Below are 14,947 nucleotides of genomic sequence, written 5' to 3' on the forward strand. Positions count from 1 at the left end.
TCCGGGAACCATGGACAAATTTCCTGCACAAAATGAAGAAAACGATCAAGCTGTTTATGCGTAACCTTAACGCCCCAAATGGATAACGTAGAGTACAGTAGTTGAACGAAAAGTTGTCGTTCCTTAGATCCAGTTTGCCCCATTTTTACTCCTGATGAGAATAAAACAGAAAGAAAAACTACCTGTAAAACATCCCCCGGCACAATCTCACTTACCTTATGCGTGCACGCGAAGTATCTCCGGGGTCCCTCTCAACAGCCCACGTACTCAGGTCCCTGTTCGGGCACCACTTGTCAGTCGCTGTAAGACTGAGGAACAAGTCCTGAGAGCAGGTGAGGGGATTAAGAAGAGACGGGGTCAGGAGGGTGGTGTACAAGCACACACACACTTTATTTCCCATCAAAACTCTTTTTATAGATTGCAGTAGGCAATACATGTTTTTGTTAAAATCACAAGACAGAATCATCGGACAGTATTTCCTTAATGTTGAAGTTATAGTACAAAACATTCTGCAAACCAGAATATAAACATGCGTGAGAACAGACTGTGATTACCGAAACATGCCAAGGACAAACTATAGTTAGAGAAACCACAAGCAACCTCACGGGCCAAGACTCATATCTTCTCTAATAACTCTTTCGGGTCCTGTCAAGAATTAAGCAGGACTTTGCCATGCTTTAAGCTGCAAGAACTGTGTTAGCTTGCAGCTGGTTCCCGACACCCTCTGTTTTTGAAACAGATGTGTACTTTAAAAAAAAAAAAGAAAAGAAAAAGAAGAAGTAAAATTCAACCTGGCTGAGGGATAGATCAGTGGTTTCTATAGTAACAATGGACCACTCCAGGCCGCGGCCAAAGGATGATAAGTCATCACTGGGTTCAAATCTGGCTTTAGTATCCAAACCACCTGGGAAGCTTTGTTTTTCATTTTTAAACAGATTCTCAGATATGCTGAATCAGAATCTCAGGCAGTGAGCCCTTGAATCTCTATTTTTAACAAGTTCCCCAGATGATTTTTAAACAGCCAACTCGGACTTCCCTGGTGGCTCGGTGGTTAATAATCCCCCTGCCAATGCAGGGGACACAGGTTCGAGCCCTGGTCCAGGAAGATCCCACATGCCGCGGAGCAACTAAGCCTGTGTGCCACAACTACTGAGCCTGCTCTCTAGAGCCAGCAAGCCACAACTACTGAGCCTGTGTGCCACAACTACTGAAGCTCCTGCGCCTAGAGCCCTTGCTCCCCAACAAAGAGAAGCCAGCTCGATGAGAAGCCCTTGCACCGCAACGAAGAGAAGTCCCCGCTCACCACAACTAGAGAAAGCCTGCGTGCAGCAACAAAGACCCAACACAGCCAAAAATAAATAAACAAAATAAATAAATATATTTAAAAAAATAAATAAATAAAATAAACAGCCAACTCTTTACAGGTCACTGCCTGAGGGCCCATCCAGAACCGTACACCACAGGTGATTAGGGTTAAAACAGTTAACTTCTTTAACATTCCTGGGATGCAGATTTAGCTCCTTAGAAGCATTAACCTTGAGAATGAGAAAGCTGAGTCCAGAACAACCTTGTCGATTACCCCAGGGGAACAATCAAAGCAATTTTGTGAAAAAAAGACACTCTGCCTGGTCACAGTGGCTAGGGTGACCATATAATGTTCAAACAGGACACATCTGAGAGTGAAACGGTGCTGTAATTATTATGCTGGGACAACAGGTAGAAACTAGGTCTGTTCCAAGCAAACCGGGATTTATGGTCGCCCTGCTCATGGTTCCATTTTACATCTCTTGGACCTTGCCTGTCTCCTCCCAGAAAACATCCTCAACCTACAAATCAGTTCTCACTGTAAATATCCACTGCATTTAGCCAAACAGTTGCAGGAGAGAGGGTGAGGTGACTGAGAGCCTCTCTCTGAGTTCAGACAGATTGAAGGGAGGCTGGGACCAGGTGACCGGATGAGGAGGGTCACTCCTTCCTCATCTGCTCTACTTTCCATCCTTTGATGGCTCCCCAGGAGGAAACTGCAGAGCTTAACCAGAAGAATGAAAGATCTTCTGCCTACACTTTTAGTTAATTCTTTTTTTCCTTATAACCTTGAGCCCTGAGCCCTTTCTCTAAAAAAATGAAAGTTTGCAGGGTTTTTGGATCATCATGAAGTGTGAAGAAGCTTTGTAAACCATATCACTGTACAAATATAAGTTGTTATTAATGTTAATGTTTTATCTTAGAATAGAAAAGCTAAAACAAACAAACAAAATTACACGTTGGAAATTTCTCCCCAGGCCTATTAACCCCCAGCCCACCCCCCCAGTTTTCCCCAAGGTCTAATCCTTGTCCCCGGGAAGTAGTGATGGATGCATTTTTTCTTTCAGCAAAAGCTGCTCTGTCTCCTTCCTAGGGACACACTTCGCTAGTACCTTCTTTCTAAGTGTCCCTAGTCTCTTGGCTGGCTCTGAGCTTAGATATTAGCTGTTTCCCAGCCAGTAATTCCACCCAGAGGGAAAATTGAGCCCCACGTCTTTTTAAGACTAGAATTGGAAATCTCTCTCTTTTTAAAAATAATGCTCTAGAAACTCATTAGTTAAGCAAAACACATTCTCGTGGGAAGAGAAACAATAGTGAGAAAAACCAATTGATCAAGAGTTTTAAAACTGTCAGGTAGTTTTAAAACTGACTTCCCTGGTGGTCAAGTGGTTAAGACTACGCCTTCCAACGCAGGGGGTGTGGGTTCGATCCCTGGTTGGGGAACTAAGATCCCATATGCCTCGTGGCCAAAAAAAATCAAAACATAAAAAAAAAGAAAGAAACAGAAGCAATATTGTAATAAATTCAATAAAGACTTGCAAAATGGTCCACATCAAAAAAATCTTCAAAAAAAACCCCAAAAAACTGTGAGGTATCCAGTCCACCTTATTCCCCTTGACGTTTGAACCATATCCTAGGTCTCTTCCACCTGCCCACTTCTCAGGCCTGGTAAACCAATCTTGCTTTTTACCTGTCTCATAACTTGAAAAATAATGCCCTTTTACTTTCCCTGGAGATCCTATCCCTAGAACAGTTCCACTGCTGCCAATAGCGTTATTAAAGTCACCTGTTTAAGACAGCTGGTCTAAGTAGAGCTGGCATTCTGTGAATTAGGGATGCTTCTTCCCCAGATTGCGTGTGGGATTTTTCCCCCCTAGAATCTAGTATTTCCTGTTAGATTGTGAGCTTCTGGCCATGAGTGACTCTGGACTCTTTTCCTTTGTTTCTTGCTTAGAAAAAACCCAAAACCAAAAACCAAACTTTGCTAACTTCTCTGGTGTTTTGCACTCATTAAACCTTGTTGATTGATCTGAAGAATAAACTTTTTGATGCCTCCAATCCTGCTCCGCCCAAAATGGTAGCCACTTGCCATGTGTGGCTATTTAAATTTAAATTAATTGAAATTAAGTAAATTTTAATATGCAATTCCTCTGTCTTTACTCACCCCCTTTCAAGTCCTCAGTAGCCAGTGTGGCTTGTGGCTGACACAGGGATAGAACGTTCCCACCATTGCAGAAAGTTCTCTTGGGCAACACTGTCCCAAGCCCTCTGTTTAGCCTCTTGGGTTCTCCTTTGCCTTATTTCCATCTTCTTGCCTGCAGTGCTCTGCTTTGACAAGGGCCCCTCCCTTACCCACTCAGCCCTTTGGGGCCTCTGTATATGAGGTTCACGAGGAAAACAGGGAGATGGAGACTCAGCCTATAGCATTGCCCATGGTGGATCTTTCATTTCTTCATCTTCTCCCCTGGTCCGGCTCTGCTTTCACACCATGACCTCCACTTTGCTGACTTGCCAGCCAAAGCTCAGGTACTTTGCCTGCAGTTATGGTCAGTGGCCACCAGGGTATAGCCAAGCCTTGGTTATAGCCCTAGCATCTGAACATCTAGGCACAATCACAGAGAGATAAATTATAGTGTTTACCCACTCATTAAAAAAAAAAAATTCCCACTCAATTTTGCTTTAAAAACAAACTCTTTAAACAGTTCAGCATAAATAGTTTTAAAAAATGTCCTCTCCCTCTGATCCTTATTTTTTATCCATCACTGCTTTATCTAAACTTCTTGCTTGAATGAAAATACTGCTTTCAAACAACATGGAACTTTATTCTTGGAACCAGAAGCTCATTCTGGAAAGTTCATAAGCCTAGTGATTTGGGGCTTCTGACCAGACTGGAGTTGTTTGCCTTTGCCTTTGTTTTTTTTTCCTTGCCAAAAACCTCCACAAAAGACAAAAGCAAAAACTACCTGTTTACGATTAATCAGAGGGCAGGTGTTAATTTTCTTTTTATAAAACCTCCCTGTATCCACTCATGCTTTGAATGTATTTCCAAGGCAGAAGAGAAGACTGCTGTCCCTTCTGGGTCCCTGCGTCTCCCTTGTCTGGCTTCGCACACTTGTGTGTGCTGAATCTAAGTGGCTGAGGACTCCAGGAGGTTTCATGCTTGTCCCTTCACCCCTCAGAGGAACATTTCCCAGCCTCTGCGCTAGCTTATGTCCAGTTAGCCCTCTTTCTTCTGTTTTAGCCAAGGACTGCGTGACATAAAATTAATATTTAGGGCTTCCCTGGTGGCGCAGTGGTTGAGAATCTGCCTGCCAGTGCAGGGGACACGGGTTCGAGCCCTGGTCTGGGAAGATCCCACATGCCGCAGAGCAACTAGGTCCGTGAGCCACAACTACTGAGCCTGCGCGTCTGGAGCCTGTGCTCCGCAACAAGAGAGGCCGCGACAGTGAGAGGCCCGCGCACCGCGATGAAGAGTGGCCCCCACTTGCTGCAACTAAGAGAAAGCCCTCGCACAGAAAACGAAGACCCAACACAGCCAAAAATAAATAAATAATTAATTAATTAATTAAAAAACAAAACAAAACTAAAAAAACCTTTCAAAGAGCATCTTTGGGCAGTGTTTCTAATGTAAATTTAAAAAAAAATAATATTTAGAGTTCACCATGGCAACCATTTAATCACCAAGACTACATAAACTGTTATGGACAACCTGCTGAAAAAATTTAGGTGGAGGGTAGGGAATACTTCCCTCCCAGACAAATCAGCTTGCACTGGAGCTTATTTCCGAAACAACCTGAAGCAGCACCAAGCAAGCCTTGTCCACTGTGGTTCTACCACGCTCGCCTTTGCTACTCAACACCCTGTCTTCCTCCCGACGTTTCTACTTGGAATGTTACCTCACCTTATTCCACTCCATAGATGGTGAGGTGGATTAAAACAAGCAAGAGACTCAGTCTCACAAGTCAGCAGAAGGGCTGGCACTCACGCGGAGTTGCTGGTCTGATATCACTTGCCCAATCTCTGTTCCAAGTTTGCCTGTGGAGATCATATGTAACTGGATGCATCGAGGATCCCAGTGGAAAGAGGGAAGCCCACCTGCCTGCCTGACCTCTGAGAAGAGGCTGGTTGAACCTAGGAGGTCTGAGAAAGCACTTTTAGGATCAACATGAGTGGGAAGAGCTATTTCTTGGCTGTGGCGATGCACCTTCCTTCTCGGTCACCTCCTCCTCCCTGACTCCTGTCTCCTGTCTCTCCCTCCCTCCTCCCCTCACTCCCTCAGTGTTGGGGGGAATTCTCCAGGGCCCCGCCTTGCTCTCCTCTCCATCCCAGAGCCACCTTATCCTTTCCCTTACCTTCAGCTGTCACCACCTGATGCTCCTGGTTCCCAGATCGGCTTCTCTCCCAGGTCTCAAGTCCAGCATTTCTGGTTCTCTGAACATCTCCTCCCTGTCTCCTGGTACCTTCAGTCAGCATCTCTCTAACTCCAAATCTGTCCCTCCTCTTGTGTCCCAAATTTCTGATGATGACAAAATCACCATCCTCTCTGGACCCCAAGCTCCAAATCTCAGTCATCTTTGATGCTCCTCCTTCCTCCGATTGACTCTTCAAGTCCTGCCCATTTGATACCCCTTCCTTCCTTCCAGGCCCTCTTCCAGGCACCCTCCCTTCTAGCTTGGACTATTGCAGTAGCCACTCAAGGGGTCACTGCCACTCTCCCTTCCTGTTTGAGGCCTGTGCATTTGGCTCTGATCCCAGCCTTCCTGTCTAGTCTCTCCTGACCTTTCTGGTTCTTGTATACTGTACTTACAGCGCCACCTTCAGTGCTGTTCTAGAAATAGTAACTCTGCTGTTTCTAGAATTTTCTCTTTCCTGCCTCTACTGATGCTAGTTCATCTGCCCCTGTTCCCACCTGTTTGAAATCCTGTCCACCCTTCAAGGTCAAGAGCCACCTCCGTCACAGCAGCCTCCTTAGATTCCTGGTGGAACTGGTCTCTCACTTCATGGCACCCCAGTGGCCCTCTTGTAGTCATTTATAGCCATGTCTTATCTGCACCCCTGCTAGGTGCACAGTAAATGGTAAAGGAATGAAGGATGGCTGTTCACATTTTTAGCTGTCACAGCCTGGAGAGCAATGCTTAGCAACAAGTATGGGCTTTGGAAATATGCAGACCCAGGTTAAAAAAATCCCAGCTCCAGGACTTCCCTGGCGGTCCAGTGGTTAAGATTCTGTGCTTCCAATGAAGGGGGTGCAGGTTCGATCCCTGGTCAGGGAATTAAGATCCCACATGCCACGCGGCCTGGCCAAAAAAAAAAAAAAAAAAAATCCAGCTCCCCCACTTGCTGTTGCACCTCTATGAGCCTCAGTCTCTTCACCTGCAAAATGGGCATGATAATGGTTTTTGCCACAAAATAGTCATGAGTCGATGTCCATAGAGACTTCCCAGGAGGCAGAGCTCATGCTGAGGCTACCTGTTAGTCACTTCTCCTGTGTCAGTTTGCTCTCTAAGGTTGATCATGATCTTCACTCACTGTTGAACCAATAAGAGAAACAAGTCCGATGCTGGCATTGGGAAGTTGTTTACAATCCGGACTCTTGTGGAGACGAGGCTGTCTCCTGCTTGTGTGTATCTCTTTCCGTCTTTTCTCTGTGGTGCGGTAGCTTGGGCACAGTTGGGGCGTTGCCTGTGCCCTTGTCCCTCCCTGTCCACCTTGCCTGTGCTGTGTGGCCCTGGGCAAGCCACTCTCCCACCCTGGGCCTCAGGTCCCTCATTGCTCTGGGCCCGACTTCCGCCTCCTGCTCAGCCTTGAGGTGAGCAGTGTCTGAGTGGCAGCGTCTATATAACACGTGAGCCCCTGCCCCAGTCCCCACCGAGAAAGAGAGAGAGAGAGAGAGAACGAACAGGAAGGAGCCTTAGGTGCACTTACTTCACAGGGGAGGACACTGAGATCCCAGTGCTGAGCGGCTGCCCAAGGTCATGCTGCTGTTAGATGCTGCCCAAGGTCATGCTGCTGTTAGATGCTGCCCAAGGTCATGCTGCTGTTAGATGCCGAGCTGGGCTGAGAGCGATACTCCAGTTCCCAGTCCTGTGTTCCTGCATCACTCCAGACACCCCCATGGCCCCCCCACCTCCACACACACTGAACTGACAATTCCTGACCACATTCTGCTTGGATCACACCCCCAGGCCCTGAGGCCCCATGGCTGAGAGCCTGAGGGATGCCTGTCTGCCACTGAGAATTCTAGAGCCAGTCACAGCCCAGGGTGCTTTTAAGGTTGTCTGCCTGCTCTTCTGACCGTTTTATCTGGGACACCTCTAGGAGTTAAGAAGGTACATTCATATGCAAAAGACAGCCAGCAACTGCCCCCAAGGCAGGCTCCCACTTTGCCTTGAGGCAAGGCTGGGGCCACGCTTAAATGCAGGTGGTGGGTTGCAAGTTACCTTAAGAGACTAAAGATAGTTTCTTTAAAGCTTTATCACTGTGTCCTAATATAACACTGTAAATCAGCTGTACTTCAATAAAAAGAAAAAAGAAATTAGGATATTGAAAAGCAAAACAAATAAACACACAAAGCGTCATCACTGTGATAAAGTGGGAAGCTGTAAATGTAGCTCCACTTTTCACTGAGCAGATTTGTCTTGTGGATGCCCCACCTTTGGGTCCCCTACCCCACTCCTGCTCCTTGAAGAGAGATCTGCCACCACTTTAACCTCCCCTCAGGGCCTGGCCTCTCCAAGGAGGAAGCGTGGACCAAGCAGAGCTTCCAGCTGCATCTCACTGGCGGCCTTCTATACATGAGGGCTGGACAGCTGCTGCGGGTGGAGTCCTTCCCGGTGACCCCCGAACCCCATCACCTGGGTGCTGGCCTGACTCAGATGACCAGGCCCTGCTCTGCTTTACAGGGACTCTGCTCATCTGCGTGCTGTCATTGTGCTGCACAGCCCTGTGTCACTTCCCGGATCCAGGTCCTCATGTCCTCGGCAGCTGCTGTCAGCACCTCAGATCCAGCCTGGCCTCAGGTGTTGGCCAGTGTTCCCACCCGGCCTTCCCTCACCAGTTAATGTTCATTTTTGCACTTCATCTCCCATTAAGGGCACTTCCGGTCTTTATTGCAGACATCCACGTGCCCACCTCCAACCTGAGGAAGGAAGGCAGAGCAGATACCAGGGGCCGTTCTCCATGTGTGCCACACTGTGTGTCCAGAATGTTCTCATGACTCTAAAATCCCACTGTCTTCACTTTGCTCACTACCCAGAAACCTTCAGTGGAGCTCTCATGGAAGTCCAAGCTGAGGCAAAATACAGTTTTTCCAGACTGATCTCCCACTCCTCACCAGCACGCGAGCCTCTTCTCCTCAGACTGGTTCAATCTCAGTTTCCCAAATGCACCCGGGTTTTCCACTCTCACACCTTGGCTCCAACCACTCTCTGGCCACAGTGTCCTTCCCTCTCTTTCTGATGGTGCAGCCCTTGCCTCGCTCAAGTCTGAGCTCTTGGACGAGGCCTCCCCGGGTATTCTAGCCAACAGTGCTCTGTCTCTGTCCCCTGAACTTCTGTCGCATGTTTTGTCGTCTGTCATTTGCTGTCTTGTACGCGTTTGTGTCTCGATGCCTCAGCCAGACCGTGAGAACCTTGGGAGCAGGAACCGTGTCATGTTTCCTATTCATGTTTGTTTCCCCTGCGGGGCTTCACTCAGAGCTTCTGGAACACTCCATCAGCGTTGGCTGCGAATGAAGGAATGAAGAAGTGAGTGAGTGAATGAGTGACTTGTAGGAGGCCAGGGCAGCATGGCGCCCTTCAACCCATTTTGTCGGTTTGGTGCCCATGGCTTTTTTTTTTTTGCTTTTCCCCTTTATCAGGTGGTTGGATTCTTTCCTTTTGTCTCCTCTTTGGACCTCAGAGAAGGGCAGGTAACCCCACTGAGAGATGTGACTAACTCCAAACTGATCCCTTCGGGAAGGGAGGCCAACAGCCACCTGTGCCCACCAGCCCATGGTCTGGATCCGAGCCAGGTGTCTCTCCTCCCGACAGCCGTGTGTGTACATGTGCGTTAATCCCAGAGCCGAGGCCCAGCCAGCCTCCTCCCAGAGCCTCTTATTGTGTTGATTTGGTAGCATCTAACATGCAATTAACTTATTTGGTTTTTTGGTTTGTTTGTTTCATGCCTGGAGAATGAATTGAATTTGACGATTGATGCCATGGTGGGAAGGATTCTTTCTCTCTCTTTTGTTTGTTAATCCAATTCTATGTCACGAACGAGGCCCTTGCCTTCCTCCAGCATGTTGAGAAGGAGCCTGCTTGGCCTTGATGTGGAGCATGTCTAGCTGTAGAGGTTAACTGTGTTAGCGAGGTGGGAACCCTGTGGGAATTTAGAAGGAAGTACTAACTCTTTTTTTTTTTTTTTTTCAAATATTTGAATCGCCAGTGGGAAATGTGGTTATGCTGGCGGCTTTGTTATCAATTGCCTGACTCACACTTTTGTCTTCATTCTCATTGTTATCAGTTGAAGGCAGTAGAAACCATGTGAGGTGAGGTGGGCTAAACTTTGTGCTCTGCTGGAGCCCCCTCCTGTCACTTGTGTCCCTGTCACTGGTGTCCCTTCCCCTGTGTGTCCCTCTGGAAAAGAGGACCTCGTCAAGGGCTTGCAACCAAACTTAGTAACTGTTGAATCGGGGTTCTGTGAGCCCTAATGGCAGGTATTCTATTGGTGGTAAATTGTTTTACTTAGAATATCAGCTTTTTAAAGGTCTGGGTTTTCCCAGGAATACACTCCCTCCTCTGACTAAGAAAAGCATCAAAATGTAGAAAATTTGCTGTGTGTTAGCTACATGGATTTCTTATTCCTTACAAATTGGGGGAAGGATTAGGAGTTAAAAGTTCTCAGATTCACAGCATTGCAAATCAACTGTACTCCAATAAAAATTAATTGTGAAAATTAAAAAAAAATATTTATAGTACATATACATATAAATATGTACATAAAAGTACATATGAAAAAAAAAAGTACATATGAGTCCCTAAGGTTTATATCTTGAATCCATCTATAAAATTAGAAAAATGTAGTAATTAAATACAAATGAAAGACTACATCAATAAAATTAAAATTGAAATACAAAAAAGATCTCAGATTAATAGAAAATTCAGTGACACAGTTTACTTTTTTTTAAAATTTACTTTTATTTATTTATTTTTGGCTGTGTTGGGTCTTTGTTCCTGCACGCAAGCTTTCTCTGGTTGCGGTGAGCGGGGGCTACTCTTCGTTGCAGTGCGCGGGCTTCTCATTGTGGTGGCTTCTCTTGTTGCAGAGCACAGGCTCTAAGTGCATAGGCTTCAGTAGCTGCAGCACGTGGGCTCAGTAGTTGCGGCATGCAGGCGCTAGAGCGCAGGCTCAGTAGTTGTGGCGCACAGGCTTAGTTGCTCTGGGGCATGTGGGATCTTCCCGGACCAGGGCTCGAACCCGTGTCCCCTGCATTGGCAGGCGGATTCTTAACCACTGTGCCACGAGGGAAGTCCCCACAGTTTACTTCTTAAAGTCCAATTTTCTAAGAGTTTTAGCCAGGAAAAAGAAAAGATTAAAGTAATCAGGAATAGATTCCCCTCCCTTGCCCCCAAGATACTTCTGTGGGATTTCTGGGGCTCTAGGAGCCCAGCTGAGAGGGCCACTGGGCCATATGTTATTGACGTGCCCAGAAAAAAGCAAGGTGAGTCTTTTAAAACAAACAGCATGTAAACAAGCAGCCACAACAAAACTGGGTAGACCATGCTCATAATACTGTGGGGAATAAAGAGGTCAAAGTATGACAATACAAGTAGGAGATTAGTTTTCATGGAAGGCTGTGGATGTGTTCCTTTCTGGTCCCATGAGGCTGGGCTCTAGAGTGCCCATGGGCTCAGTTGCCCCGTGGCATGTGGGATCTTAGTTCCCCAACCAGGGATCAAATTCGTATCCCCTGCATTGGAAGGTAGATTCTTAACCACTGGACCACCAGGGAAGTCCCATCTACTTCTACTTATTAAAAAGACTCTTTTGGAGTCTTTAGACATAGATTTTTCTGTGTGTCACTTTTGTACATGCAATAAAGGATATAGGCACAATAAATTGATTGAAGTCTTTCTAACCTTCACTTTCAGAATCTGGTTCTTCTGAATCACTTTTCAACTCCGTTCATCAGTATCCGTTTATGAGGAGGCCACATCGCTCTCTGTGCTTTCTAGAGCGTTGGTGATGCAGAGCTTTTGTCTCTGAGATTTTCATCCATGCTGCTGATACCCATTCTGCCAGTTCTGATGTTGCCACTTTCTTCATCTTACTTGAAGGTGTCAGTGGAACGTGTTTTAGGCAACCTAGACTCAGATTCCTTCTTCAAGTGGGTCTTTTTTTTTTTTTATCTTTTGGCTGCACCGCACGGCATGTGGGATCTTAGTTCCCTGACCAGGGATTGAACCCTAGCCCCCTGCATTGGAGGGGCGGAGTCTTAACCACTGCGCCACCAGGGAAGTCCCAATTGGGTCTTAAATGGTTTGTTAACAGTGAACAGTCAGGAGTTTCCATCGTCTGGTCATGCCTTTGGGAATAACAACCAAGTGCATTCATGTGTAGGCAGTGCCAACAAGGACAAGGCAACAGCAATTGTAAGACCCTCCCTAGTTTTCAGAGGTGAAAAAATGTATGTCTTGTAATTGATGAGAATTATTCACAAGAAGTCTAGGAGTAAATGGGCACTGTCAGTATTCCAGTGACTTAGTGATGCCAAGGCTCCGGGTGGATGTCTCTGTGAGTCTCCTTGTCACAAGGTGGCAGTTCCCACACTCAAAGGCAGAAAGCAGGGAGCAGGGTCAGGCTTTTCTCCTTCTGCATGTGAGAGAGAGAAAATATCTTTCCCAGAAATCCCTTAGCAGGTTTCCCCTTACCTCCCATTGGCCAGAACTGCATCACATGGCCATGCATAATAGCTAGGAGGGAGTTTGGGAAATCTGTTTTTTTCTCACCACTTCGAGAATGGAATTGGGAATGACTTTTGGATGGTCAGCTAACAGTCTGTCCCACTGTGGTCAAATACATTTGGGATATGCTGAGTCAAACAACCCAAAACACTACGACTTCTCAAAGCTTTTAATATGTGGCTCATTGAATTACAGAATATGTTTTTAAGCTTTTCCAAATTTAGGGAGTCCAAATTTATTTTCCCAAAAATAAGGAACCCAATTTTGCAGAATACCAGAGAACCACTCTTGGCTGTTCCCAGAATAACAAAATGAAGATTCTCAGAGCAGAGCTGAATTGGCCGGTGGAATAAGGTTTGTGGAAAGTGAATGGAGATGAGGTTTGCAGTAGAGACTGAGCAGGGCTGAGAGGTTCACAGATGAAAGGACTGTATTGATCTGAACCATCTCAGATTGTTTTGATGGGTACGGGCTAATTTGTTTTCAAGAGCTTGTATCCATGCTGCCGTGGTTTCTTCTGAGACAGGACTCAGTCGATACTGAGCTATTATTATCTCCTTTTCTTTCCTAACCTCTGTCACTTCCAGTCTTCATGATACTAGTGATACTGGAGCAGGCCGGCTGGCTTCTGGGACTGGAATTGAGTGCTTTGCTGAAATGGTCACGGACCTGTGTGATGCCTGCTGCCTCTTTTCCTCAGACACATTGCTGAGCCTTTGTAAGAGCTGGCAGACCCAAGGAAGGAGTTAGTCTGCCACCATTTATTTGGACTTAGAATCATGAAGCCCCTCCTAGTTTTTTTGCCCAGAAGTGATTTTTTTTTTTTTTTTTGGCTGCCCCACACAGCATGTGGGATCTTAGTTCCCCGACCAGGGATTGAACCCGTGCCCCCTGTAGTGGAAGCACGGAGTCTTAATCACTGGACCACTAGGGAAGTTCCTAGATGTCATCTTGAATGTTTCTGAGTAGAATAATCATGGGTCATTGGCTGATGGATTTGGAGGGGATTATACTGGGGAGCTGGTCTCCCCCCTCATTTTCTTGGCAAAGACCATCCAGCTGTTATGTCTAGAAGGTGAAGCCTCAAACCCCTTGCCCACCATTGTTCAGGAGCTGTATCTGAGGCAACCAGGGAGATTTCTGCCTTTCTCACATAATGCCCTCCAAACACCCCTTTGCCTGGATTTAGAATTCTAGTTGTATATACATATATTTTATTTTATTTTATTTATTTATTTTAAAATTTATTTTTATTTTTGGCTGCGTTGGGTCTTCGTTGCTGCACGTGGGCTTTCTCTAGTTGCAGTGAGCAGGGGTTACTGTTCGTTGCGGTGCGTGGGCTTCTCATTGCAGCAGCTCCCCTTGTTTGTTGCTGAGCACGGGCTCTAGGCACACGGCCTTCAGTTGTTGCAGCACGCAGGCTCAGTAGTTGCGGCACGTGGGCTCTAGGGTGCACAGGCTTCAGTAGTTGTGGCGTGTGGGCTCAGTAGTTATGGCACATAGGCTTAGTTGCTCCGCAACATGTGGGATCTTCCCAGACCAGGGATCAAACCCGTGTCCCCTGTATTGGCAGGTGGATTCTTAACCACTGTGCCACCAGGGAAGTCCTGTAAATATATTTGATTATTTTTTATAGTAATCTTTTTATTTATTTATTTATTTTTATATTTATTTTTGGCTGTGTTGGGTCTTCGTTTCTGTGCGAGGGCTTTCTCTAGTTGTGGCAAGTGGGGGCCACTCTTCATCATGGTGCGCAGGCCTCTCACCATCGCAGCCTCTCTTGTTGCGGAGCACAGGCTCCAGATGCGCAGGCTCAGTAGTTGTGGCTCACGGGCCTAGTTGCTCCGCGGCATGTGGGATCTTCCCAGACCAGGGCTCGAACCCATGTCCCCTGCATTGGCAGGCAGATTCTCAACCACTGCGCCACCAGGGAAGCCCCAATATATTTGATTATTTAAATAGTTTTCTTTCTGCCATTGTTAGTTTCCTGGAGACATGGTTTTTTAAGTATCTTTGGTAGGTTGAGAACTTATCATTTTCATATTTTTATGCATCTTTGTTTCATTCTGACATTTTTTCTAAAACTGTCTGCAAGCTCCTTTGTTTTCCCCGTTGCCTCTAATGAACTCATTCTGCGTTTGCTCCTTTAGCTAACTGACTCTTTTGCTAAAGTTACTTCAGTGAATTACTGTGCTTTGTTGGCTCATTTTCATTACTATTTAAGTAAAGTGAAAAAAAATCTCCAAACCCTTCTGCCATCTCTGAAAGCCTCTTACAAATGCTGTCATGGCCCTTGTTGGTTTCATCAATCCCACCCCCCCCAGCCCAGAGCCCTTGTTAGCTGCTCTCGCTGATTTTGTGCTGATTTGTTGGTTCTGTTCTATCTGCGGTGCCTGTGGTCCCCACATCCTCTAGCCCTCTAGGACTACTCTTCCCTTCATTATTCAAATAAAATACCTCCGCCCCCCATCCATGCATCCCATGTACCTATGGGAAGTCTGCATGCCCACGAGTGTTTCTGAAGATACCCCAGTTTATCAATTTGCCTAGTGGTTACTTGTCTGTCACCTCTTGCTCCAAATCCCAGCCCAGTTCTCAATAATCCACGTCTCCTTACCAGCCCCTCCGCCCTCAGGTTTCCTTCTCCCCCAAACACGAGTCTCCCCCTCCAGCCCCTGAGGCACACCTAAAGCAATGCT

The 14,947-nt window shown here is 46.4% G+C and overlaps 1 protein-coding gene across 7 annotated transcripts in view; it reads left to right on the plus strand.

Moving 5' to 3' along the window:
• The window catches only part of REEP1 (receptor accessory protein 1), a 114,136-nt gene that overhangs the window by 82,271 nt on the left and 16,918 nt on the right, over positions 1-14,947 (plus strand). For 4 of the 7 annotated variants that reach the window (XM_082426891.1, XM_082426896.1, XM_082426892.1 and 1 more), the window contains exon 6: positions 9,164-9,214. The exons of the other annotated variants lie outside the window; for them this stretch is intronic. In XM_082426891.1, the coding sequence (XP_082283017.1) occupies positions 9,164-9,214 (51 nt within the window). The remainder of the gene's footprint in view (positions 1-9,163; positions 9,215-14,947) is intronic. 7 annotated transcript variants of the gene reach the window in all.

Source organism: Balaenoptera physalus, assembly GCF_965194825.1.
Source record: "Balaenoptera physalus genome assembly, chromosome: 15".
Lineage (NCBI taxonomy): Eukaryota > Metazoa > Chordata > Mammalia > Artiodactyla > Balaenopteridae > Balaenoptera > Balaenoptera physalus.